The following is a 26,393-nucleotide window of genomic DNA, read 5'->3' as shown; positions in this document are numbered from 1 at the left end:
TATGTAGGTTCCTAGTTCTAGTGGCGGGAAAATTTTCTCTCAGCTCGGTGTTGCCAGCAATACAAATACAAATAATATCCAGCGAGTCTCGCGTGGGCCCCGCGTGCTTACCTACTTCGGTCTTTTACCATTGGACGCGTGTTAAAATTAATTATTCAGTAAAGATATGGGAGTTGGAAAGAGACGGTAAGATTTTGGAGCAACTCCAAAGTAGATTGTACCAAGAAACCATCAAAATATCATGTTACATTTTTCTTAGTTACGAAAAAAAAAGCTTTTTGGAGAATTTTCATATAAAAATTTACAGAAGAAAATTATTTTTAATTTTGACATCTCAACGAAGATGAAGATGAATATGGATGTCTGGGTATTTACAGGACTTATGACCTGCCATAGGCTGGTTAAGTGATCACTTTACACACGTGTAAATTCACCATTCTACCCATGATTGACAACCATGCTACTCAAGTTTTAGAACTCCTACATATATAACACTCTCCTTATCATTCCTCGTTCACTTTGAGTTATACCACTTTAAAAAATACTAATTTATGACTTTTGGTTTCGGAATAATCATTCCATCGTAAGGTCACGAAATGAAATTGTCACGGTCTGACATTTATACAAAATAATAATTTATATTACCATACCATAAAGTTAACAATGCTTTTAATATGCAAAATATATCCTACATATGTCATAAATCTCATGACGCTGAATGTGTGAGTTCACTAGAGCCATCTATGGATGGTTTGGGAAAGCTTTTATTTAGCAGAGACCCCTTTATTTAGATGTAAGCAAGATCCTACCTGGATTATTTCACACATGTAACGTCACTCGTTTGAGACTTTTTGGGTATATAGCAAAATTTTATATTTTTTACTATTCATAATTTGGATATTAAAAAAAACGTATGTTCCTTTATGTACACCATACTTTATATAATATAATAAAATACAAATTTTTATTTATGTCATTGTAGCTTTAACTATTTAAGTCCGTAAAATTATTAGCCGGATCGTTAGTTCGATTACGATACGCCTGGCGTAAGCGGATTCCCCAATCTGGCAACATTACGAGAAACAAACATGGCGGCCGTGTATTCTAAATAAGTACCTATCCCAAACGTCATTTGTGTCTCGAGATTTGCCGCCAGAGCGGAGGAAACGAGCGCCACAAGAAAATTGGCAATTTAAAATTATCCTCGACGGAAATTCCTCCAAATTGGTTAGTATTACGAGCTACCAATACACGCTGAATGTAGAATAGGTACTCCCATTCATGCGAAGTGTGTGGTGGTACCTTTGTACCGCGCATATAGCAAACATGGCGTTAGTGTATCGCGGCACGACTTTCAATTTTATTTCAAAATGTATTTAAAAATATGCATACAAGTATGAAAATTGAAGCTTTCTTTAAAAATATGCAAAAAAAGTATGAAAATTGAAGCACCCAGATAAAGATTATGAGTAGTTTTTTTTATTATTATTTTTTTATATGAGGTCAAGGGATCTTGCATCCCTTGTGTCACTGCGACCATATTAGGTATATTTTGACCTCCCTTTGTATCATAGCTCACTCTTAAGACCTACATGAGTCATGTACCTCACGACCTGTGTTGGTGGTAAGAGCTTCACCTTCTCGGAGTCTAGTAGTGGTCCTCCAAGGATGTGACTTCGTTTGCGAGCGAGTGCATCACAATTATAGAGAATATGGATTGGTGTTTCCTTACCTTCCATACAAAATTAAGAGGAGTTCGTTCCACACCATTTTTTCTATGCTAATGAAACATGAACCAAAAAAAGCAGCAGAAAAGAGAAAATTGACTCATTTGGAATGTAGTATTGGAGGCGCATGCTCCGAATCCTATGGATAGCTGGACGCACCAACGAGTCCATTCGTCAGGAGTTGCGCTTGGATGGCTTGACTATGGCCAGTGTTTGTCCACGACGGATTCTTCAGTTCTTTGGACACGTTGCGCGTGGCAATGAGGATAGCCCGGAACGACTCGTTGTGATTATAGCTAGACAGCTTAGAGAGGAAGAGAGGGAGAGGAAAATCCCCCATATGATGGACCCATCAAGTTAAGACAGCAGCAGGCACCTCGGTAGTTGGAGCGCTACGTCAATGGATAACTGGAGAAGAGTCATTGCTTCCACAAAGAAATATGTATTATTTTAAATTAAGAATGAAATAAAAAATATAAATGAAAACATTATAAAATTAAGAATAAAAAATGAATGTAAATTAAAACGACAATATGAAGAATGGAACATGAAATATAAATACAATCATTAGGAAATTAACAATGAAATATGAAATTTGAGTATAAATAAAAACACTAGAATATTTAGGATAAAAAATGAAATAAAATACAAAAATGTTGTAAAATAAAGTATGTAGTAACTTCGATTGAAAAACTGACATTTCGTTAGACATTTCTAGAAATTCGTACGTATTTGAAATTGCGCCGAGTTTTTCTCAATCTGACTTGCGGAGAAAGGCAATTTTGTGTCTGAGGATTTTCCGGTTTTGATTTATACGTTTTACGCGTGATTTCGTGATTTTTAAAGGGGAAGATATGATTAGATGATTGGTTTCAAGTCTCGTAGAAGAAAACGGAACGGCGGAATATGGGGGTTGGTGGTTGATAGGGATAACGCAGATTAATTCCAGAAAAATCGATCGATTGAATTAGGTTATTAAAAAATATGAACAACTTCAATTTAAGTAAAAAATTACATATTGCTCACTCCTTTCAAGAACGTTATAAGTTTTTAGAGTTTAAAAATATAATACAATGTATTAAAAATAAATATCAAGCCACTTATCAAACTTTTTACCGTGCAACAGATCTTTTTAGGTATAAAAAAGGTTTTTTTCCATTTGAAAAACATTTAGAATATTAAAAAAATAATTAAACAATACCTTTTCTTCAAAATGCAAAAACAACACTTTCTGCCCTATAGCGGGTAAATATTAACTTAAAATATATCGCTTTTGCTGGGATGAAGTACATTTTCTGGGCATTCCGAAAACATGCACAAATGAAAATTGTCGATCTTTGATTTATGACGTTCTTGAAAGGAGTGAGCGATATATCGAATCACTTGTATTGCAGAGAAACTAATTTAATAAAACAGAAAGTAGCTAAGATTAACATAAACAGTGACTCTCATATTTTTTTAAATTTTTAATAATGAAGAAAACATGAGTTTAACTAGATTTATATTATCCACTGACACTTCGTGATGGAATTGCATTTTTAATTTATTATTAAATTAAAACCAATATTTTTAGCTTTTCCACTTTTTTATTTCACCAGCGACCGGGTTTCGTCGTTACCGACATCATCAGACCGACATCACCAGTCTGATGATGTCGGTAACGACGAAACCCGGTCGCTGGTCAAATAAAAAAGTGGAAAAACTAAAAATATTGGTTTTAATCTAATAATAAATGAGTTTAACTATAAAAACACTTTTATAATGATAGACTCTGGCAAGATATTTTAGAAGTATAAATTAATATGCATTTTTTCTGCATAATTTTTTTACGTGTGTATTTTCAATTGAACATTAGAATAAGAAATCAACTGAGTAAGAAGGTTGTTTTGTGTTCGCAGGGATGTCCCCATTAGAATCTAGCAAGGATTTCACCGTAGATGGAATTACCGGATTCAATAAGAAAAAGAAGAAGAAGAGGCGCCATAGGTGAGTTTACTAACGGTTATTGAAAATAATTATAATGAAATCAACCCTCAGCAGTTATTTAATATTATTTTTTACCTAGAACCAATTGGTTTATTTATTTTCGATAAAAAGGAGTCACACATCAATTGATATTGGAATTCTAGAGTATGTATCATGTAATTTTATTGATTGATATTATATTATTATATTTTATCCGCCTCCGTAGTGTAATGGTCAGCATGCTCAGCTACCGTTCTGGAGGTCCCGGGTTCGATTCCCAAGGGGGTTTAATAAATATTAGTGATTTTTTTCACTGTCATATTTATTCAATATTACCCTGGACTGGTACCTGAAGCGGATGGCTGATCACCTTTCCTTCATGTGTAAACGATCAAGATAACACTGCGTTTATATGACGCAGTGCCCTATGCACCATTGGGGTGCGGATATGGGTTTTATTATTATTATTATTTTATTATTATTATTTAACAAATTAGGCCAAATATTGTCGAGCTAAACTCGGTTTTGGATTTGCCGTAATAAAAACGATAGCGAGCTACTCTCGACATAGGAGCTGTAAGGGTTAAACATTTTTGTAAATTTATTTAAATTTTTATTTGGGTCAATACAGCAACATATGTGAGAAGTGTAGTTTTTAAAGATCCTGAGAGGGCAATATCGTAGTCATACAGGAGAAAGTGACCAAGTGCATTTTTTACAAAAACGTGATCATTGACTGTTTGATATCTTATTGGTTTAATATCGCCCTGAAAAAAATCTCAAAGGATTTTAATCTTGTAAGTATATATAATATATTGACTTTGAAAATTACTAACTTCATTGATGTTTATTTTCTTGCCAAGCAAAAGTGACTTAAATGGCCCTCCTGAACATTTTACGTTTTGTTAGTTGGTCACTTTCTCCTGTACGACTACGATATGCTCACCATTCGACATTTCAACACAGATTTTCCGCGATTGAAAATGTCAACTTGGCTAAAATATGAGTAGAGTTAAAACATATTTAAAACCAATACCCCTACCGTTTGCTGTATACAATGTATTCAGCGCTAAATAATGATTGACGAACGTTTATTTCTTTCTTTACTCAAGAAACTCTCTTTTGTTAGGCAGTGTCCCATGTGTCACAAGCAAGTACAAGTACGAGTATGTAACTCTTAGTGTCATGGCTATTGATGTTCTCCTTGAATGCAGTAATGTCCTTCGCCCTGATATCCTTCACTAACGTTACCTTTATCCCTTAAAATTTTCATATTTCTCTTTTCTCCCAAATCTGGAGCTTTAACAAATTTAAAATAGTCTTCTACAATAATTCCTTGAATTCATTGTGCGATTGGCAGGCATCGAGTGTTCGATGCCTGCCAATCGCACAATGAATTCAAGGAATACAATTTTTATTTCTCTGGGTGATTGTTATGTATTTCTCATATTTACCTTTCCTATCCAATCTGCAGAAATTTCTAAAAAAATAAAGTCTTTGCAGTTTAATCCTTTTAAAATATTGTTTCATTTGGTATAAATCTACTGCATAATACTACGAATAATGGTTTGGTTTTCAATAAATCTACTGCATAATGCTACTAATAATGGTTTCGTTTTGTACAAATCTAAAATACTACTCATAATATGGAGTATCTTTGAATACAAATCTACTATTCAACCTTTGATGGTTTCGTTTTGCAGTCGGACGATCTTCACTTCGTACCAACTAGACGAGTTAGAGAAGGCTTTTAAGGACGCTCATTATCCTGACGTGTATGCCAGAGAGATGCTGAGCCTCAAAACTGATCTACCGGAAGATAGGATACAGGTGAGTCCTTTATTTGAAAATATCACAAATTGTACTGCCTGTTTATTGTACTGACTACTTTCATCAATATTTTAATTTTCGCATTATATACCTTGTTCCTTAACTAATATGTCTAACTATATTATCTCTCAGCTTAAGACAAAGGATCCATGCATATTTTTTTAATGCAAGAAGATGGAAGTCTGAGAATCAGGGCTCAATTCGGACTTCCAGCATCTTCTTTGGTTAAAAATAAAAATTACAATAGATGCTTTTTCTCAAGTTGAGACAACTATAAAACAAATTGATATATTAACTGTAGGGTGAATAATCCAGTATCTGATTCATAATATTATTAAAGAAAGTTACTATGTCTATGGATTTTTTCCGAAAAAAAGGGACTTGTATGTAAAGCAAATGGTATAAAAAGTATTTTTAATAAAAATTACCTATCAAAACAGTGATAGGTGGCTTTGTGGAGGAAAATATAGTAACACTAATATGCAGAATCATTATTTTGATATTACGTCTTAATTTTTTTCCTTAAATTAAATTAAATTAAAATTAAATAAATTAAACTTAAATTTTGAAAGCGATTCGTATGGTTGCAATATGTATAATTGCAATTTTACCGTGTATATAGGTATGTTTGTATATATATATATATATAATATATATATATATATATATATATATATATATATATATATATATATATATATATATATATATATATATATATATATATATATATATATATATATATGTATATTCATATATATATATATATATATAGATATCCTATTGATTTAATTGGAGGTCCTTTATGATAGGATTCACTCTTCAAGTTAACCATATAAATCGTTTTCCTAAATATCTTCTAACCTTCTAAATACGGTAAAGTTTTGATGAATGGAGACAAAAGACCAAATTTCGCAATAAATTCTCGATTACACACCGAGTGGGCCTGTTCAAAGCTCACAATACTTATTTTGGTATTACTGATCGCATAATACCTGAAGCTGTCACTCACAACTCGGCTCAAGTGAAGAAATACTTACAACAAAAAAACAAGGTATTTGTTGACTGACGACCCGTAACGTGATATTTTCAACTTTGTCCAGCATTTCTATAAATATTTTGCGTAAAAAATGGACGTATTGTATTGTTTTTTGTCGACCGAAAACCATTTTATTTCGTGGAAGAAGTACAGAACCTCTAATAATATGACATAAATATACTGAATTTTTTATACACCTCGTTTGTAGGGAGTCAATCAAAATATGATTCTCCAATTTTGCCACTAAATTACTTGGTCAATTCCAATAGAAAAAGGACAATGAAATTTGTGAACTACATAAATTTTAACACTTTCCTTATATTTCGTTGTTCACTGAGTAATACCACTTTAAAATATACCATTACACAAAGTGGTATTACACAAAGTAAACGATGAATGATAAGGAGAGTGTTTCATTACCATACCACAAAGTTAACAATGCTTTAAAAATACAAAACATGGATATTAATTTTAAATTTAACTATTATTTGGTAAACATTACTATTTTTTAAACCTATTTTGACACGTGTTTCGATGCATTCTGCATTATTTTGAAACACTGTATGTGAAGCTAAATTTATTTTAGCTTTAGATAAGATTAAATTAAAAAAAAAAAAGCCTAAATGTTAGCGTTGTGTCCTTGGGGCGTTGAAGGATAAAGAGGAATGTCTGAATTTAAAAAAAAATTAGTGGTACTTGCCAAGTAAAATTTCACTTAAAAATGGATAGATATTATTTCAGCAGCCACGAAGTGACTGCTGAAATAATTAATGAAATCATAAATATTAAACTAAATTTATCTCCACTTCGATAATGTGATTGTTGTGCTAAATTTCTTCTTCTTCTTTTTCTAGATCCTAAGGATCTGTTCGTGCCTCCGCTTGTAGCTCTTGGGATGTTGACTCCCAGCTGTCTTTCCACCTTTTTGGAGGTCTGCCTGGGGGTCTGCGTCCTTCAGGGATTCCTTGAAGGGCGATACGTGGAAGTCTGTCATCTGACATTCTGTTTATATGATCGTTCCAGTATCGCCTTCGTTGTCATCCCCACCTCACGTTATCCTCCGTCTTACACATGCTCCGGATGTCGGTATTTCTTACTCGGTCTCGCAATGTGGTTCCGGTTATGGATCGGAGAGTTTTCATTTCGGAGGCTTGAGATTTTGTTCTAGAAGTATCTGATCTTGCCTCAATCCCATTAGCTAAATTTATTAAAAGTAATTGACAAGAGTAGACTATTCTATCTAATAAATTTATATAAAATTCTATTTTTTTAGACCATCTAGTTCTCGTGCAAACGGTAAATCCTTATTTCCCAGCTGGATATAAGAGAAGCCATCATATATGTATTTTACTGTAACTCACTGAATAATAATTTAATATTTAAATGGATATGACTTTAGCACTCAATCGCTGTTTAGAGTGGCAGCAGACAAAGTGTCTACATAAGTGTCACGATGATTGCCAATAAATACGCCTAGTGACTCAAATTGTCGGCAGTGCAATTCACTTCAAAAATACTAGTATGTATTTGTCCACATCCCTAGTGTAATGGTCACCACACTTGGCTACCGTTCTGGAGGTCCCGGGTACGATTCCCAGGGGGGTCAAATAAATAGAGGTGATTTTTCCACTCTAATATTTATTGAATATTACCCTGGACTGGTACCTGAAGCGGAGGGCTGATCACCTTTCCTTCATGTGTTCAAGATAACACTGCGTTCATATGATGCAGTGTCCTATGCACCATTGGGGTGCGAAAGGGTTAGAGAGATGTATCTATATACAGTTATATAATAAAAAAAGTAATTATGTATTATATTACACGAAGAATTTAACAGACGAATGTGTGGAAAATCATTGTATGACAGAATAAAAAAAGATATAAGAAAGATGATGTCGGTAACGACGAAACCCGGTCGCTGGTCAAATAAAAAAGTAGAAAAGCTAAAAATATTGGTTTTAATCTAATAATAAAAAATATAAGAAAGGAATGTAAGGCTGAACAAGGAATAATTGAAAAGATTAGGAAGAGTTCTCTAAGATGGTTTGGACAGTGGAGCGAATGGATTTTGAGAGAATGACTAATAAAATATATCTGAGCGGGAAAACAGAACGGGGATGGCCGAAAAAGACTTGCACGATCAGATCAATCAGAATCTAAAATCTGGTGGTGTCAAAAGTCTGCGTAATCGGAGGGCATGTATGACTCGATGTATAGATGTGAAGGAGGCGAGGAGTGTATGTCAGGACAGAAGATTGTGGCGTTCCATCCTTTCTTCCTACCCCTGCGGGGAAACGGCGTGATGGTAGTAGTAGTAGTGGTAGAATATAAAGTAGACCTCTAGAATAGGTCTGCTTTGAATTCTTACTGTAAAATTCGCTCGTGACAAATCGCTCACTCCTTTCAAGAACATCATAAATCAAAAAACTTAATTTTTCAGGAAAAGGTTTTTTAAGTTTAAAAATGTAATACAATTTATTAAAAAATATTATCAAGCCACTTATTGAACTTTTTACTGTGCAACAGATCTTTTTAGGTAAAATCTTCAGATTTTGTCTCCATTTGAAAAATATTTAGTATATTAAAATAATTAAGCAAGGCTTTTTCTTCAAAATGCAAAAACAACACTTTCTGCCCTGTAGCGGGTAAATTTTAAGTTTAAAATATGCCGATTTTGCTGGGATATAGTACATTTTCTGGGCATTCCGAAAATATGCACAACTTAAAATTGTCGATTTTTGATTTATGACGTTCTTGAAAGGAGTGAGCGACTTGTTAACAAATCTGGATTATCTCCAATTATGAAGTTATTTTTCATATTATTTTTTGACATCTCAACATAGATGAAAAAGAATATGGAAGTCTGCTTCAAAAATATCTTCTCCAATAGATGTCTCTAGTGAAATTCCAGTGATTTAAGCACTGTGTTTCGAATTTGAACAACATATAGCTGGAAATTTACGATTTTTGATATATGACGTTGTTGAAAGGAGTGAGCGATGTGTATATTTTATATCTCCATTTCCAGCTGACGTTTTGCTCATTTTAAAAGCTCCTTTATTTCAGTGTTGGCCAATAGCTTCCTACATTTTCCGCTAGACGCACTCTCCCCTCTACAAACCACTACACGGTGGTTTTCTTTACCCCTGCCCATCCCTCCACCCCTCGGCACCCGTATCATCCCCTTTTTCCATTTTTCCGCCACCATTTTAAGTCCACAAACACACGCTGCCAAACACAAAAGTCTCAACCAAATTAAAAATTCATAACTACCCGTGTCTGAGGATACTCCGTTCGATGAAACAGTGTACAGTTTATTTATTTTATTTTTAATTGTTATTTATTTGTTGGGTTTTTCATACAGTGACATAAAACGTGGTATAACAATACCTATCGATTTAATATTTGAGTAACAATTACTTTTCTAATATGGCATACCATTTTCTTGTGTTTTGGTAAAGAACTCGAAATACAAAGTATTTTGATACTTAAATACCTTAAATTAAGTCATATACAAAGCATATGACTTAATTTAAGTTAATTAAGAAATAAGTTTAACCAATTAGAAGTCTATTTTACGAAGTATATTTTAAAAATATTTCAAGGTGTTGGAATGTAATTTTAACTTAAACAGTAGTACCTAAGTAAAATGATAAACGGTAGAAGATATTAAATAATAAATTACAAAAATAGAGTTATAATAAACAACACTTTTTAGTTTTTTCTACGATTGTTATTTAAGAACAGTGACCGGAGAACAACATCAGACTAGGCCATTATCTGTGAGACATCATCACTAGTCTGATGATATCGGTAACGACAAAACCCAATCACTGGCAAAAAAAAAATGTGGAAAAAAACTTAATAGTTGTTTTGTTATACAAAATGCAGTTCTACCAAGAAATGTCAGGAAAAAACTTGAATCTAAGAGGAAATTATATTATTATCATATGTAAATATAATATTATTGTATTTGTGCTTTTAAAAAATATTTTTTTACTCATTTATATATACTAATGATAAAATTAAATAAAAGTAGAAAAAACACAACTTATCACAAAATCTGATGTTTGAATAATGCAAAGTTAAACTGATAAATGACAAATATAATTGTTCGTTTGAATAACGTAAAAATGAAAATAATTTTATTTATTTAGCGATGTTTTAAACAGAACGTAGTATACCACTTGGTATAAAGTAACTCACGCACCAATAAGTAGTTTCCTATTGGCTCGCGATAGGGGAGGCGACACAAGGAGCGAGGACAGCGGAGAGGGAAGAGAGGAGAGTAGTCCCCGGGATTCTAAATTCTCCAAATTCTAAGGATAAGAGCTGTAGGGGAGAGGGTTCTCCAGCAAATGAATAAATTCGTATCTCTAATTATTTTCCACTACGTCACAACCATTTTGAACGCACTATACTCGTATGTGAGTCGTGAATACCAAAAAAATCAGCTTTGTACCCGTCCAATCGTATATATTTATATATAAATAGAATTATTTAAATGAAGACATTTATTATAGGTACCTCAACATAGACGAAGCATCTATTTTTTATACGAAAGGAATTATGGAAGTATGATCCTTCCAAATGTTACGAAATGGCAATTGTAAGCTTCAGTGATTACTTAATAAACTGTGTTCATAACATATTATTGACATCTCATCAAAGATGAAGAAGATTATGGAAGTCTGGGCATTTACGGGGCTGACGACCGTCATGGGCTGGTTTAACTGATCACTTTACACACGTGTAACATTCACCAATTCTACCCATTATTGACAACCACACAACTTAAACACTATCAGTCTTGATAAAGAAGCGGTTAGCTTCGAAATCGGTAGACATTATAATTAAGTGATAGTAAAATATTTATAGTGATTTTAAAACAAAGTTACATTTTAATTATAAAATGGAAAACCACAAAGTTAGTGCTTCAAATATAAATTATATACCGTATACGGTGTTTGCGGAATGCATCGAAACACGTGTAACAGGAGATTTTAAGATAAAGTGGTATTTACTAAGTTAAACAAAGTGGGTGCCGAATCAATTAATGAAAGTCTAATTATGGGTAAGGTGAAAAACGAATATATATATAAATATATATATATATATATTTATATATATATATATATATATATATATATATATATATATATATATATATATATATACATATATATATATATATATATATATATATATATATATATATATATATATATATATATATATATATACATATATATATATATATATATATATATATATATATATATATATATATATATATATATATATACATTTGTAAATAAACACTAAACTCTCACTTAGGAGTGTTGTATGGGCCCCGAAACGGCAAGAGTTCCGACTAATGAAGTTTAGCAAATCGGATAACGGCCTTTTGGGCCAAACGGCCTAAGGCGGGCCGGAGTCGCGCTCAACTTGTGCTCTTACGCCCACGTGTAATAGAGCTCATAATTGCCTGCGCTGCGACCAATTAGGAGTCAACTAATTACATTGTAAAATTTTAACACTGGCAAATTATGTTTCTGAATTGCGAAGCGGCCGAAACTGTTGCCAAATTTGCGTACAGTCGGCAAAAGTGAAAACGAGCTATGATTTTTTAAAATTAAATTATTCACAACATTTTGAGTGTGTCAACAAAATTAAATTATTTATTTATCTGTTTATTTAAACTTCATGTGCATAAAATGAATAAGTACATTGGCGGGCTTATTGCTTAAATTAAATATCTTCCAACCAACCAAAAACAGACTAGTGATATTGATCAAGACGTTTGATACCTTATATAGCTGTTTGCAATCCGAGGGTAGATAGTGCTTGAACATTAAAAAAACAGAAATTACAAATTAACATATAAAAAAAACATAAATTACAAAAGATGATGAAGGCAAAGGAAAAACAGGAGTTTAGGGAAGGAGGTAGAGGGAAAAACTAAGGGAGGAGGTTTGATGGACAGTTATGATTCTAATGATAAATAGTAATGTCTCAGACGATTCTTAAAAGTTATTAGAAATTATAAGCTACATTAAAAAAAAAATCATGTTTTCAGGCGTTTTTCAGCATTTAAAATAAATCCGAGGTTCAGATTTTGCATACAAATAAAACAGTACATATGATGTAAAAATAGCTCCTAAGTGGAGGTAATTATGATTTTTTAACAAGGATTTAGACACACTCAAAATGCTGTATATAAAATAACTGGTCAAATTATAAGCATTATTAAAATTTAAAATCATGTTCTCAGGCGGTTCTCAGTGTATGAATATAGTCAGCGGTTCAGATCTTGCGTACAAATATAATAGTTTCTGCTTAATAAAAGCTTTCTTATTCCAACACAGATAGTTGTTGTCAACTGTTATGTAGATACTATGTGAAATTGATAAATTTATCAAGGAGTTCAAATTTTTTTTAATATTGTGGTTGTCTATCATTTGTAAAATAATAATTGTTGCACGTGTGTAAAGTAATCATTTCACCAGCCTTTGATAGGTCATAAACCCTGTAAATTCTCAGACTTCTATATTCTTCTTCATCTATGTTGAGAGGTATTATATTACTTCAAGTCCTGTGTTCTATTTTGATAAAATTCAGTATATTTGTACATATTCGATAAGAATCTGGCACGACCACATCAATCAAAACCTAAAATCGTGTTATTAAAAGTTTACGTTACCGAAGGGCATGTATGACTAGAAGATGTATGGAATGTATGTGAAGAAAGAGAGGAGTGTATTGTCAGGATAGACGAGTGTGGCGTTCCATTCCCTCTGCCTACCCCAGCAGATAGACGGGGTTTTGATAGTATGTACATAGTATGTAGTCATAGTAGGTATGGTCATAGTAGATCACCTATGTATATCATTCATGACAATTAATGTAAAATGTTTTTTGTCATGCCTTATTTTTATTATGAATGCTCTTTTTAACATCTTCTTCTTCTTGGTGTAGGCTTTGTGGCCTATTTTTTAGAAGGATAAGTCTCCTGCGATGTCGATTCCCAGCTGTCAATCCATTTCTTTGGTGGTATACCTTGGAGTTGACCGTGCAGCTGTATGGTTCACATTCGCACACCATTGTCTTCTTCGTTGCCTTCCCCACCTAACGACATCTTCCATCTCGCATATCTCTCTTATCCTGGTGTTCCTTATTCTATTTCGTAGACTTCTGCGAGATATAATAAGATCCTTAGAGTCTTCATTTCTGACACTCTTAGCAGGTTTTTTGTCACTGCGGTGTCCGCTCTGCATTCGATCCCATGTGTCTTTTAAACATATTTTTTTTAATATTTAAATTTCATTACGTCGTAATACAAGCCCTACTTACCACCACCTGGGCTCTCGCATTTGATTGGCTGTACCCCTCATATTCAAAACGCAAAACGCGTCCGACATACCCGGAGATCAGAAGTGCGAGAGGGACAAGTATACATCTCGTACAAATTGAAACACAAACGTCAATATAAGAGAGTGTTAGTCGAGGAACGGCGCAATAAATTTTAACTAACATTCACCACGTAGTAAAAAAATGCTTACATTATTAGTATTGCTTCATATTTTGACGGGCGCTTTTTACTTGCTGGCCGAGTTTTCTTTTAGCTCGCCCGCTGGAAACGCGTTGCCTTTTCACAGATGTGCAACTCGTGACTCCGCGAATGTGATTCCTAAGCGTATTTGATTTAGAGGCCAAATTTGCCTGGCAATTACTGGCACCGTGTATGATAGAGGGTTTTCCTACAATGTATGCACTGAGACAATGTGGGTGTAGTGTATTGTGCTGGTTGCGTGTGTGCGAATATTTGCATTTGTGTTCGGATATAGTAATGGCTGACGGCTGACTTACTAGTGTTTCCATCTCTCTCCTTCTTGATTCGCCATCAGATAACTTTAGTTTCGATTCGAGTCCTTTTGGTACCTGCTATATAATAAGGGATGCTTATGAAGGATCCTCGTTCGAAGATTGTTAGGTACTTGATTGAACAGAGAAAACATAGGAAAAAAAAACCCTTAAAAAATGTTGAAATTTCGTTGTATTTTTCAGCTTTTTGTAATATCATTGTAACTATATACTTATACGTAATCTGGCTGAGGATTATGCAACACCGCTTATAACTAACTAACCACTATGCCGCTTCCTCGCAGGGATAGGCAGAGATAATAGAATGCCACAGCATTCTATCTTTGCAAGCAATCTTCGCCTCTTGCAAATTCATGCATCTCCTCATACATATCCACTGATTATTCTGACACCTGACCTGACCACATTCAAGTATTTAAAATACTTGGTCATGCCAAATTTTCCTCGATCTATTTCTGCTTCTATTACCAACTACATTCTCCTCATAAATTTGTTTTATTTTTCTTTCTTTACTCATTCTTATCTCAACATCTCATCACATTATTAATTGTATGTGATATATAATAAAATAACAATTTTATTATTTTTTCCACTTTGTTTTATTTGACCGGTGAGTTTCATCGTTACCGACAAACCCTTATCCGCACCTCAATGGTGCGTAGGGCACTACATTATATAAACACATTGTTATCTTGATCGTTAACACACCAAGGAAAGGTGATCAGCCCTCCGCTTCTGTTATCAGTCCAGGATAATATTGAATAAATATTAGAGCGAAAAAATCACTTACACATTTGACCCCCCCTGTAAATCAAACCCGGGACCTCCAGAACGGTGGGCGAGCGTGCTAACCATTAGACTACGGAGGTGGACGAATTAGACAAGTTATAAGACATAGTTAGAACAATAGAAAAAAATATACAAGACTTACATTTTATATGATATATTTTTTAGTAATATATTATTAAGTTAATAAAATAATTTATAATAAGAAACGGGTATTTTCTGTACTTAGATTAACGTTTATATCCTTCTCTTTTCTGCCCAATATGGCCATCCCATTTCCGTTTCCGGCCGGGAGAATTAGCGCCATTAGCAAACCAATGGATCCTAGAACAACCAACTTGTGAGCCAAGCCATCTACCACGGCTTATGACAAACTTATATGTATATGTCTGCTTATCGTTAACATAATTCTAATAACGGGCTTGTCTGGGTGTCTTGACTTCCATTTTTTTATCGTTTCTTTATCTTCTCGACAATAAGTATCGAAAAACGGTACAATGTTTGTATTCTGGAATCAAGTTTAACGACCGAGCATGTCATATTTGATTGCAAGTCAAATGCAATTTAAAATTTTTGGGTAATATACCAAAAATTAAATTAAACAAGATTAAAATTAGTATATAACCACTCACCGAGATTTTTACGTCTACCGGTTTCGAGACGTTCACCACCATAGCACCATTTACACACTCAAAACTACACATGGTGCTATGGTGGTGAAGGGTAGTATTGTTTGCATGCTGTGTTAGTGATTGTCCTGACGAAGAGACGGGTACGTCTCGAAACCGGTAGACGTAAAAATCTCGGTGAGTGGTTATATACTGATTTTATTAACATTTTTGTAAAAAAATAAATAAGTAAAAATGACTAACCACAAAGTAAATGCTTTAAATATTAATAATATTGAGAATAAGATTAAAATATATTGCTTATACCCAAATTAACCAGCTGCCTGACGTATATAAAATAGAACCCACTCGGGGATTCAAAATGTTCTGAAAAAATACTTTATGGAAAAATATATACATGTATATAGTGAAAAGTCATATTTTCTTATTTTGTTGTTAACTTAGTGATAAGTCATATTTTCTTATTTTGTTTTAACCTTATGTTTTTTATATTTCCTCATTCGTTATATTTTCTCATTTGTTTATTTTACCTTAAAATTATCTCATTTTTTTCTTTTAAATATGCTTCTTATGCCTTTCATTATATTGTTTTTATATTTTGCCATGTATTAGTTTTGATTATTTAAAAAAAATATTGGAACTTTATTAAAGGTATTAAGACATTATCAAACACACATTATCATTATCAAACACAAGTGTTTGACAATGTCTTAATAAGACGAAACGCGTTACATATTATAATATATATTTAAATAAAGTAGAAATCAATCCAACACTCTTGTTTGATTTTGGATATATTACCCAACTAACTAACTAACTAACTAACCATCACGCCGCACGGTAGGCAGAGAGAATAGAGCGCCACACCACTCTGTCCTTGCAAACATTCTTCGCCTCTTCCACGTTCATGCATCTCCTCATACATACCCGCCGATTGTTACGACTCCTAACCTGACCACTTTCAAGTATTTGGCATACCTGATCGTGCCATGTTTTTTTCGGTCTTCCTCTGCTTCTTTTCCCGCTAACATTCGCCTCATAAATTTGTTTTACCGTTCTTTCCTCACTCATATATTACCCAAAAAATTAATATTAAATTCTAATTGTCTGCAGTTCCAATAAATACACAATATTCTTTCGTATAGATTTATAAATAATTAATGTAAAATGTGCTCTCGGTACGGGATAACTAAGTGAAGGTATTGTAATTTAAAATTATGTGTATGATAAAATATAAATAAATATTTTTAAAGGATGAAGAAGAATACAGAAGCTGGGGTATTTACATATCTTATGACATTTATTATCTTAATCAAAGGCTGGTTAAAAAATAACTCCTTAGCAGAGAAACATCCATGAATTTAGTGAATTATATATGCTTAATAATAAAAATGAAAATGGTATTTTCTGGCGTTTCTCATGTGTGTGATTATAATCCAGGATTCGGATCTCACATACTAATATAAGATTTTTTGCTTAATAAAAACCTTCTTTACATCTCACCAATAGATGTCTCTAGTGAAGTTCTAGTGATTCAAGAACAAGGTTTCTAAATTGGTTCAATATATAGAGCTTCCAAGAATTTAAGTAGTGTGGTTGTCAATAATGGGTAGAATTGGTGAATGTTACACGTGTGTAAAGTGATCGCTTAAACCAGTCTATGACGGTCGTCAGCCCCGTAAATGCCCAGACTTCCATATTCTTCTTCATCTTTGATGAGATGTTAAAAATAATATAAATAATTAAATTTAAAAAGGGATTTCCATTACCTACCACTAAGTAACTGTAAGAATGCGAGCAATAATCGACAAGACAAGACTTAACTGGAATTTAAATATAACAGAATCGATGCATTTTCTTTATCCATCTGTTTTGTCTTTATTTCCGACAAACAACACATTTTCCTCACTGCACTATCGCAAATTAAATGCTCTTTTTGAAATATTATCTGTAAATGCGCGACTTGGCCTTTTTATCTCTGTAACGTTTCCAATTAAGGATTCGTCACGTTTCCTTTCGATACGGCTAAGGGCCAATGACAGGATCTCTCTGCTTATAAAATAATTGGTCGTTTTCCCTACATTCTCTTTTTCGCCATTTCTGCGCTCTGACTCTAGAATCATGCTATTTTCGACATTGGAAAATATCATGTTTTGATTTGTTTATTTATTATGGCCCAGCATTCGTTAAATCGCATTCATTCCACCGAAGACCACTAGAGAGGTCACTTGTCTGTTCACACCAGATTTTTTTAAAGATATTGGATATTTTTTGTTTTTTAGAATATATATATATATATATATATATATATATATATATATATATATATATATATATATATATATATATATATATATATATATATATATATATATATATATATATATATATATATATATATATATATATATATATATATATATATATATATATATATATATATATATATATATATATATATATATATATATATATATATATATATATATATATATATATATATATATATATATATATATATATATATATATATATATATATATATATATATATATATATATATATATATATATATATATATATATATATATATATATATTTACACCAGATTTTTTTAAAGATATTGGATATTTTTTGTTTTTTAGAATATATATATATATATATATATATATATATATATATATATATATATATATATATATATATATATATATATATATATATATATATATATATATATATATATATATATATATATATATATATATATATATATATATATATATATATATATATAACTCCTGTAATTGGAGGTAACCCAGATTTTGTGAACAAGTATTTGGATATATATATATATATATATATATATATATATATATATTTACACCAGATTTTTTTAAAGATATTGGATATTTTTTGTTTTTTAGAATATATATATATATATATATATATATATATATATATATATATATATATATATATATATATATATATATATATATATATATATATATATATATATATATATATATATATATATATATATATATATATATATATATATATATATATATATATATATATATATAACTCCTGTAATTGGAGGTAACCCAGATTTTGTGAACAAGTATTTGGATATATATATATATATATATATATATATATATATTTACACCAGATTTTTTTAAAGATATTGGATATTTTTTGTTTTTTAGAATATATATATATATATATATATATATATATATATATATATATATATATATATATATATATATATATATATATATATATATATATATATATATATATATATATAACTCCTGTAATTGGAGGTAACCCAGATTTTGTGAACAAGTATTTGGACACACTCAAAATGTTGTAAAAAAAATAAAACACTTGTTATAAACCGCTTAATGAGTTTTATTTTTATCATACACGACTAGTTACACTCTGTTACAAATAAAGGTCAAGTCATGAATAATTTTAAGAAATTAGAAATACATAAAAAATTAGCTTCAGATAAAATGTTACCTTATTAATAATATACTGTTCAAAATACGTCACCGTTATTATCCATGTTTCGTTTTACAAAAGTATTTTTATTTTATTTGTAATTTATTATTATTTGTAATTTATATTTTTTAAATGTTCAAGTACTATCTACCCTCTGATTACAAACGGCTATATATGAAATCAAACGTTTTGATCAATATCACTCCGTCTTTGGTCGGTTGGAAGATATTGCTTTTTAGCAATAAGCCCGCCAATGTACTTTTTATTTTCTGTACATGAAGTTTAATTAAATAAATAAATACATATTTCCTCTCCCCTATATTTATTAACCTATCAACCTATAGAGGTAGGTATATATAGTATACCCCTTAATATTTTTTTCTCGTTACTTTTAATTTTCACCTGTAGATGAAAACATCTGTAAGTTTTCGAAACTAGTCGTGTATAATAAAAATGAAACTCATTAAGTGGTTTATTATAAGTGTTTATTTTTTTTAAATACTCATATATATATTTCCACTGTGATTCCTGGCCAGATATTAAAGTAATTTGTATAAAGTATTCATTTCCGTATCCGGACTGCGCGAAAATAATAAGGTTTTCTCGTGATAGTAGGAAATTAACATTGCGTTAATTATTCATTTCTAAATCCTGTAATATAACTCCAGACGCCGTAGGAACATTAGCAACGTTTCACATTTCAGTCGTCCGTGTAACTTACAATAATTGTCGGGTTCATCAACACGTAAACGAGTCCCGGTATTCCCGAATTTCCCGGATTATGATGTAATACGGGAGCGGACTCGGGACTCGCCGGACCGAACCCATCGCTCGGATATTAAATTACATCATTAAAGGATTTCAAATGGGGAATAATTATAATATTGAGCATTATCTGGTGGATTTTGGAAGTTTTTCGGTTGAATTTGGGAGGTTATTTCACCTCCCAGATTATTTGTTTATTTATTTATTTAAACTTCGTGTACAGAAAAGAAAAAAGTACATTGGTGGGCTTATTACTAAAAAGCAATATCTTCCAACCGACTAAAAACAGACTAGTGATATTGGTCACAGCGTTTGATACATAGCTGTTTGCAATCAGAGAGTAAATTGAACATTAAAAACCATTGATTTGAACATTAAAAAAAACATAAATTACAAATTGATGATAATAAGGAAGGCAAATGAAAAAGGGAGTTTGGGGAAGGAGGTGGTAGGAATAAGTAAGGGATGAAGTTTGATGGACAGTTCAAATACGTATCTGCACCCAGTGGTGCATAGGGCACTGCATAATATGAAAGCAGTGCTATCTTGATCATTAACACGTGTCAGGTTGTGGTTAGTGTCGTGGACTCTATAGTCAGAGTTTCTCAGTTCGAACCCACTCTACCACAATTTGATACCTTTTTCTAATAATGAGCTGCTTAGGCTCACAGAAAAAGTTTGAAATTGAAATATTTGTGTGAATAATAAAAACACAAATATTTCTTTAAAAAAAAACACGAAGAAAAGGTTATCTGCCCTCCGCTATTTATTTGACCCTCCCCCCTTGGAAATCGAACCCGGGACCTCCAGTACGGTATCCGAGCGTGCTGACCATAACATGCTTATTTGATTTACAATATTTTGAGTGTGTCCAAATATTTTTCACAAATCTGGATTATCTCCAATTGTAGGAGTTATTTTTCATATTATGTGTAAGTATTAAGTTAATTGGTGAATGTTACACGTGTGTAAAGTGATCACATAAACCAGCCTATGACGGATGTAAGCTCCGTAAATGCCTAGAAATCCATATTCTTCATTTATGTTGAGATGTTAAAAAATTATATTTGATTATTCACATACTATTAATTACCATAATAAGTATGAAAATCTTTGGAAAGTTTGTTACCTATTTTAATTAGCAAGTGTATACTATTCAGATTCAAAGTACACTGCATTTAATTTAAAAATACCGTCAGGGGTGTCACAAATGTAAACCCAGCGAGGGAGACGCGTCATAATATCCTCACTCCGCCGCTGCGTTTACACATCCTTGATTAGTGTTTGGTTTATGAACAATAGAAGCCTATTTAAAATTCCCTTGTTTCAAAATGGCTGCCATCCCTCTTCCCCCCTCCTCACCTCCCGCCCGACCGCCAGGGGTGATCGGTCCTCCCATTGGCCAGAAATACGACCCCAATTTGGAGGCATCCAATTAATTACGTGGCAATTTGATTGGATACTATCGTGAGTACCAACTCTAAGCATTTGGCACCATTTAAAATATGTTCATCTTTTTTTTTAAATTTAACAAGATATACATAGATGTCTCTAGTGAAATTCTAGTGATGCTTGTACAATGTTTCGAAATGTTTACAAATATTTATAAATTTATTAATATATTTAGATAATTAATTATTAACAAAGATAATTTCTGTATTAATTAAATTGTATTTTATTATTTTAAAACAAAATTAAAATAAATTTTGTGACTATTTTTTCGCCTTGTTATGACATTTTCAAATTGCTTTCTAAATATTTATTCATATTTAATATTTATTTTTTTTTATATTTTCGGCATTCACTTTGTTGTAAGTCATGATAAAATTGTAAAAGAAAAACACTTGTTTTTCTTTTATACTCGTAATTTCAATATGTATAGTCGTATAAATTAAAAAGGAGTTCTACAAAATAAACACAAAATGTATGAATAAATTCATAGATAATAGTTACCATCCGAATAACTAGTTGCCGAGCCTTTTGTAGTGGAAGGTTGTAACATATCCAAAGGTAATCTCTCGAGAACCACCCTCCACGCGTAGAGCCTCATCCCACCCTTTCGCCCATGACGTAACCACCCCTGCGCCTGAACTCACCCCCTGGAGCCCCGCTGGTTCTCTGATGAAAACGTCCCCGCCAGCAGTTTTCAGCCTGAAAGATGAAAATGGTCATACGATTGCAAACAACATTAAAATACAATCATTCATATTTTTTGGACCGCAAACGCGTGACAATGTACTCGTATATACGAAAATGAACTTGTTTAATTATTTATCTAACATACGTACATTATATTTTTTTACATGTCTACCTACATTTTTTTTCATATTTAATAAATACATATCGCTCACTCCTTTCAAGAACGTCATAAATCGAAAATAGACAATTTTCAGTTATGCATGTTTTCGGAATGCCCAGAAAATTTACTATATTCCAGCAAAAGAGGCATATTTTTAACTTAATATTTACCTGCTACAGGGCAGAAAGTGATGTTTTTGCATTTTTAAGAAAATGTATTAAGTTATTTTTTTAAATATACTAAATATTTTTTAAATGGAGAACAAACCTTTTGGTTTTACCTTAAAAGATCTGTTGCACGGTTAAAAGTTCAATAAGTGGCTTGATATTTATTTTTAATAAATTGTATTATATTTTTAAACTTTAAAAACGTTATCCTGAAAAATCGAGTTTTTTTTATTTATGACGTTCTTGAAAGGAGTGAGCTATATGTACATAAAAACGTAACAAGTGAGTCACATTAAAAATCATAAAACAACAAAGAAAATTCTAGTGCAAATTCTAAATTCTATGTTAAGGGAATTAGTTTCTTATAAAATCTTTCTCAATTTTAAATTTTCATTTAAATATAAAATATATTGCTACATACATATTTTTATGAACTGTTTTACGTTTAAGTTTGAACATTATACAGTAGAACTTCTTATAACGAGCATAATTCATTCCAGCATCTTATTCGTTGAGCGAAACATTTTTTTCTATAGAAATCAATGTAAATTTTTTTCACTATATTCAGTTAATAACACATAACACATTTCTTGACAAAACTGTATTTTATGTAATAAAATACCAAATTTATAGTTTTTTCCACTTTTATTTGATTTTTTTTATTTATTTATCACCAGTTTGATGATGTCATTAACGACGAAATGCGGTCACTGGTAACTAAAATAAAATTGGAAAAAACTATTTAGTTGCTGTTTTATTGTATAAAATGCAGTTCCACAAATAAATGTCAGAATAAAAAGTAAATTTTCATTTAAATTTTGAATAATTTAAGTAAAATTTCTCTTCAGAGGACTCATACACCTGTAATTGTTGTTTTATTATAAAATAAATATATATAAATAATGAATGATCGAATTCGGCAACGACATTTTTAAAAAAAGTCGTTTTATTTTTTTTATATTTTCAAATTCGTTATCGCCCACCTTGTACTGATAAAAACCTCCATAAAAGAAAATAACCCAAGAGTAGAATTGCCATTATTGAATGTATTATACCGATAAAACTATCCAATATTCTCTATCATCGCCAATTCTGTACTCTTCCGTCTAATATTAAAACCCTAAGCAGCCATTTATTGCGAAGGTATTTTGAGCTCTCGCATACCTATTCCAATATGTTTAATGAATTACTCCCTTACACGAGGGACGGGGGTGTCCCGGCTGATTAAGGGCGTTGTGTGGTGCGGCCTGGTATGTGTATAAGCCGTGGAGCTTAGTCGAGGCATTAGTCAATTATGTATATTACAGAGCCGGCCCTGCGCGCAGTACAGGGCGGTTATTAACTCGGGGTAGCATGCACACAGGTGCGCATTAGGCAACCCTAATTTTATTATGTTTTTGATTATAAATTAAGGCCTTACTCGCAAACACATAATTTAATCACCAGCCGACTACTAGAGAGTTCACATGTGTCCGCCTGATTTTTTTAATGAATATTTATTTCATATTTTTGTTTTTGTTTTTTTTATATATCGCTGGTAAAATACCAAAGGGCCACAACGCAAACGTCAAAATTTTCATATTCTAAAAAGACACAAATGATTTTTAATGAAATGGAAATTTCTAACGCTAGAATCATGGGTGTCTTTTTCGAATATGAAAATGTTTACGATTTAGATACCATTTTTGTAATAAAGAGTTTAAGCTATTTTTTTCTTTGTGGCTATTGTGGCATTTAACCAGCTATATGTAGAAAAATAATTTATACATTAACTTCTTACCTTTTAATAACACTTTTTAAAAAAAAACTGTTATCATTTCGAACTCTACCAATACCGGAATGATTCACCTGTCGATGAAAACATGTATAGTTTCCTAAACTATTATTGTGAAATAAAACTCGTTCTCATTGTTTAATATTACTTAAAAGTTCACATGTCCAAACCATCTCTAAACTCCTTTCTTAATTTCATCGATAATGCTTATTTCGGCATCAAACATACTTATTTCAAACATCTGTCATACAACGTTTATTCATTTTATCAAGTTTAGGATTATCTACGCTAAGCAGTTGACGCGTTATGTTCTCACTATAATTCCAGCTCAGAAAAGTTGCGGAAATTTGAATAATTTTTAATAATTTAATTTATTTAATAAATTATTCGCACCTTGGCCGGATGCACCCCTGGCGGCCGGTATGCCCGGCACGCGAGCCGTCCCGGTATAATTGACTAATTCCACCCACCGCCTCCCCCCCTACACCCCTCACCCCCACCCCACAGCAGTGCTGCATTCAGGACAGGACGACATTGCCAGCTTTTGACTAAAACAGGGTTGTCAACAGAATATTCACTTACACCGTAAAAAAATATGTTATTGTATTTTTTTTAAGCAAAGGGGTATAAAATAAATACCACTAATTTTTTACTCTTGTAAAAAAAATAAACACTTGTATAATACCACTTATTGAGTTTTTTTTCATTACACACGATTAGTTTCGAAAACTAGCGTTATTTTCATCGACAGATGAACAAAAACATTATTTGCAGTATAAAACAGTATGCGCGCGCGGCTTCATACTGTTTTTGGACGATTCCATTTGTAGCCCACAAATTGTCGTCTGGAGTGGACGTATTCGCTGCGCATTGCTCAATAAAACCAACATTTAGGAGTTTTCTCCCGTTTTTTTAATCACATTTTCATATGGTGTACGGAGTGCGTGGAAGTTTTTGGCATCGTTAGGGAAGGGTAATTAACTATAACCTAACTATGAGTATTTCAATGTTTTAGAATTAGTACATAGACCCTGATGATGACAAGGTTCTCTTCGAAACCGGTTTGAAAAAGTGTACAAACAAAAAGTGGTTAAAACAAAGTTGTTTCATTTTATAAAATTTTCTTTCATTATAATTTTATAAATAAATATTATAAAATGTGCCCTCGGTAAGAGCACATTATTGTAATTTGTGATTACGTATATGATGAAAGGAATAAATTAATATATTCCATAAAACGTTTTTTTTTAACGGAACTTAAAAAAAATAAAAAAGGATACAACCCTGTTACATGATTCTTTTTTGATTTATTATCATACCTATGATTTCCACAATTTAAAGCATCTTCCTGTATAACGCGTTCTGCATTTTTTGCATGTAAAACAATATACATATTTCAATCTCATATTGGTAAAAAAAAAGTATTTGGCATACAATTAACAAGGATTGATGCCAAAATGAAGGTGGTACGAAACTTGGCTAGTAAACTGACTTCAAAAGGAGTTAACGTCTAAGTATCTAGTAATGCTTCTTCCAGTAAGTGGAGATTAAAACTAATACGTATGGGAAATATTCTCTGCTATTGAAAAGGAACGTAAAAGTAATAGATTACATATCGACGACCCCTACGTAAAGCACTCTACCTGCAAATCTGTTACTTTGCAGGAGAGAGCTTAGAAGATTTTTTCAACGTATTTTTTTTATTAACAACCGATTTTATCTGAAACTCGAAATTAGTATTAACGATTCAAATACACGATAAAATAATGTATTCAATCGTTTTAAAACTTTATGCTTTGTCAAAATTAAGTAGTTAGCGTTTTAGTGGTTTATTTCGAAAATTCGATGCGTCTTATACGCCTGAAAACTAGGCGTATTTTTTTTTGTTTGTTTATATTTGTAGATAACGGTCAGTTGATAGCATACACCAAATATCTTAAATTTGACAAAAATGTAGTTGGAGCACTTTACGTAGGGCTCATCGATATATTAGGTCTCTCATCAGAGACGTA

General features: G+C 31.8%; 1 protein-coding gene across 4 annotated transcripts in view; it reads left to right on the top strand.

Moving 5' to 3' along the window:
• Positions 1 to 26,393, top strand: part of LOC148306400 (uncharacterized) — a 160,431-nt gene that overhangs the window by 62,346 nt on the left and 71,692 nt on the right. For 2 of the 4 annotated variants that reach the window (XM_088265043.1, XM_088265042.1), the window contains exons 5-6: positions 3,626 to 3,713; positions 5,396 to 5,522. In XM_088265043.1, the coding sequence (XP_088121169.1) occupies positions 3,626 to 3,713; positions 5,396 to 5,522 (215 nt within the window). Of the gene's footprint in view, positions 1 to 3,607; positions 3,714 to 5,395; positions 5,523 to 26,393 lie in introns of all 4 variants that reach the window. The other 2 variants (XM_088265040.1, XM_088265041.1) reach the window with 1 other exon arrangement.

Source organism: Brachycentrus maculatus, unplaced genomic scaffold (assembly GCF_059751285.1).
Source record: "Brachycentrus maculatus isolate JH-2025_06_01 unplaced genomic scaffold, ASM5975128v1 h1tg000242l, whole genome shotgun sequence".
Lineage (NCBI taxonomy): Eukaryota > Metazoa > Arthropoda > Insecta > Trichoptera > Brachycentridae > Brachycentrus > Brachycentrus maculatus.
Note: the sequence above shows the minus strand (reverse complement) of the source record. Positions and strands in the feature narration are given on the sequence as shown.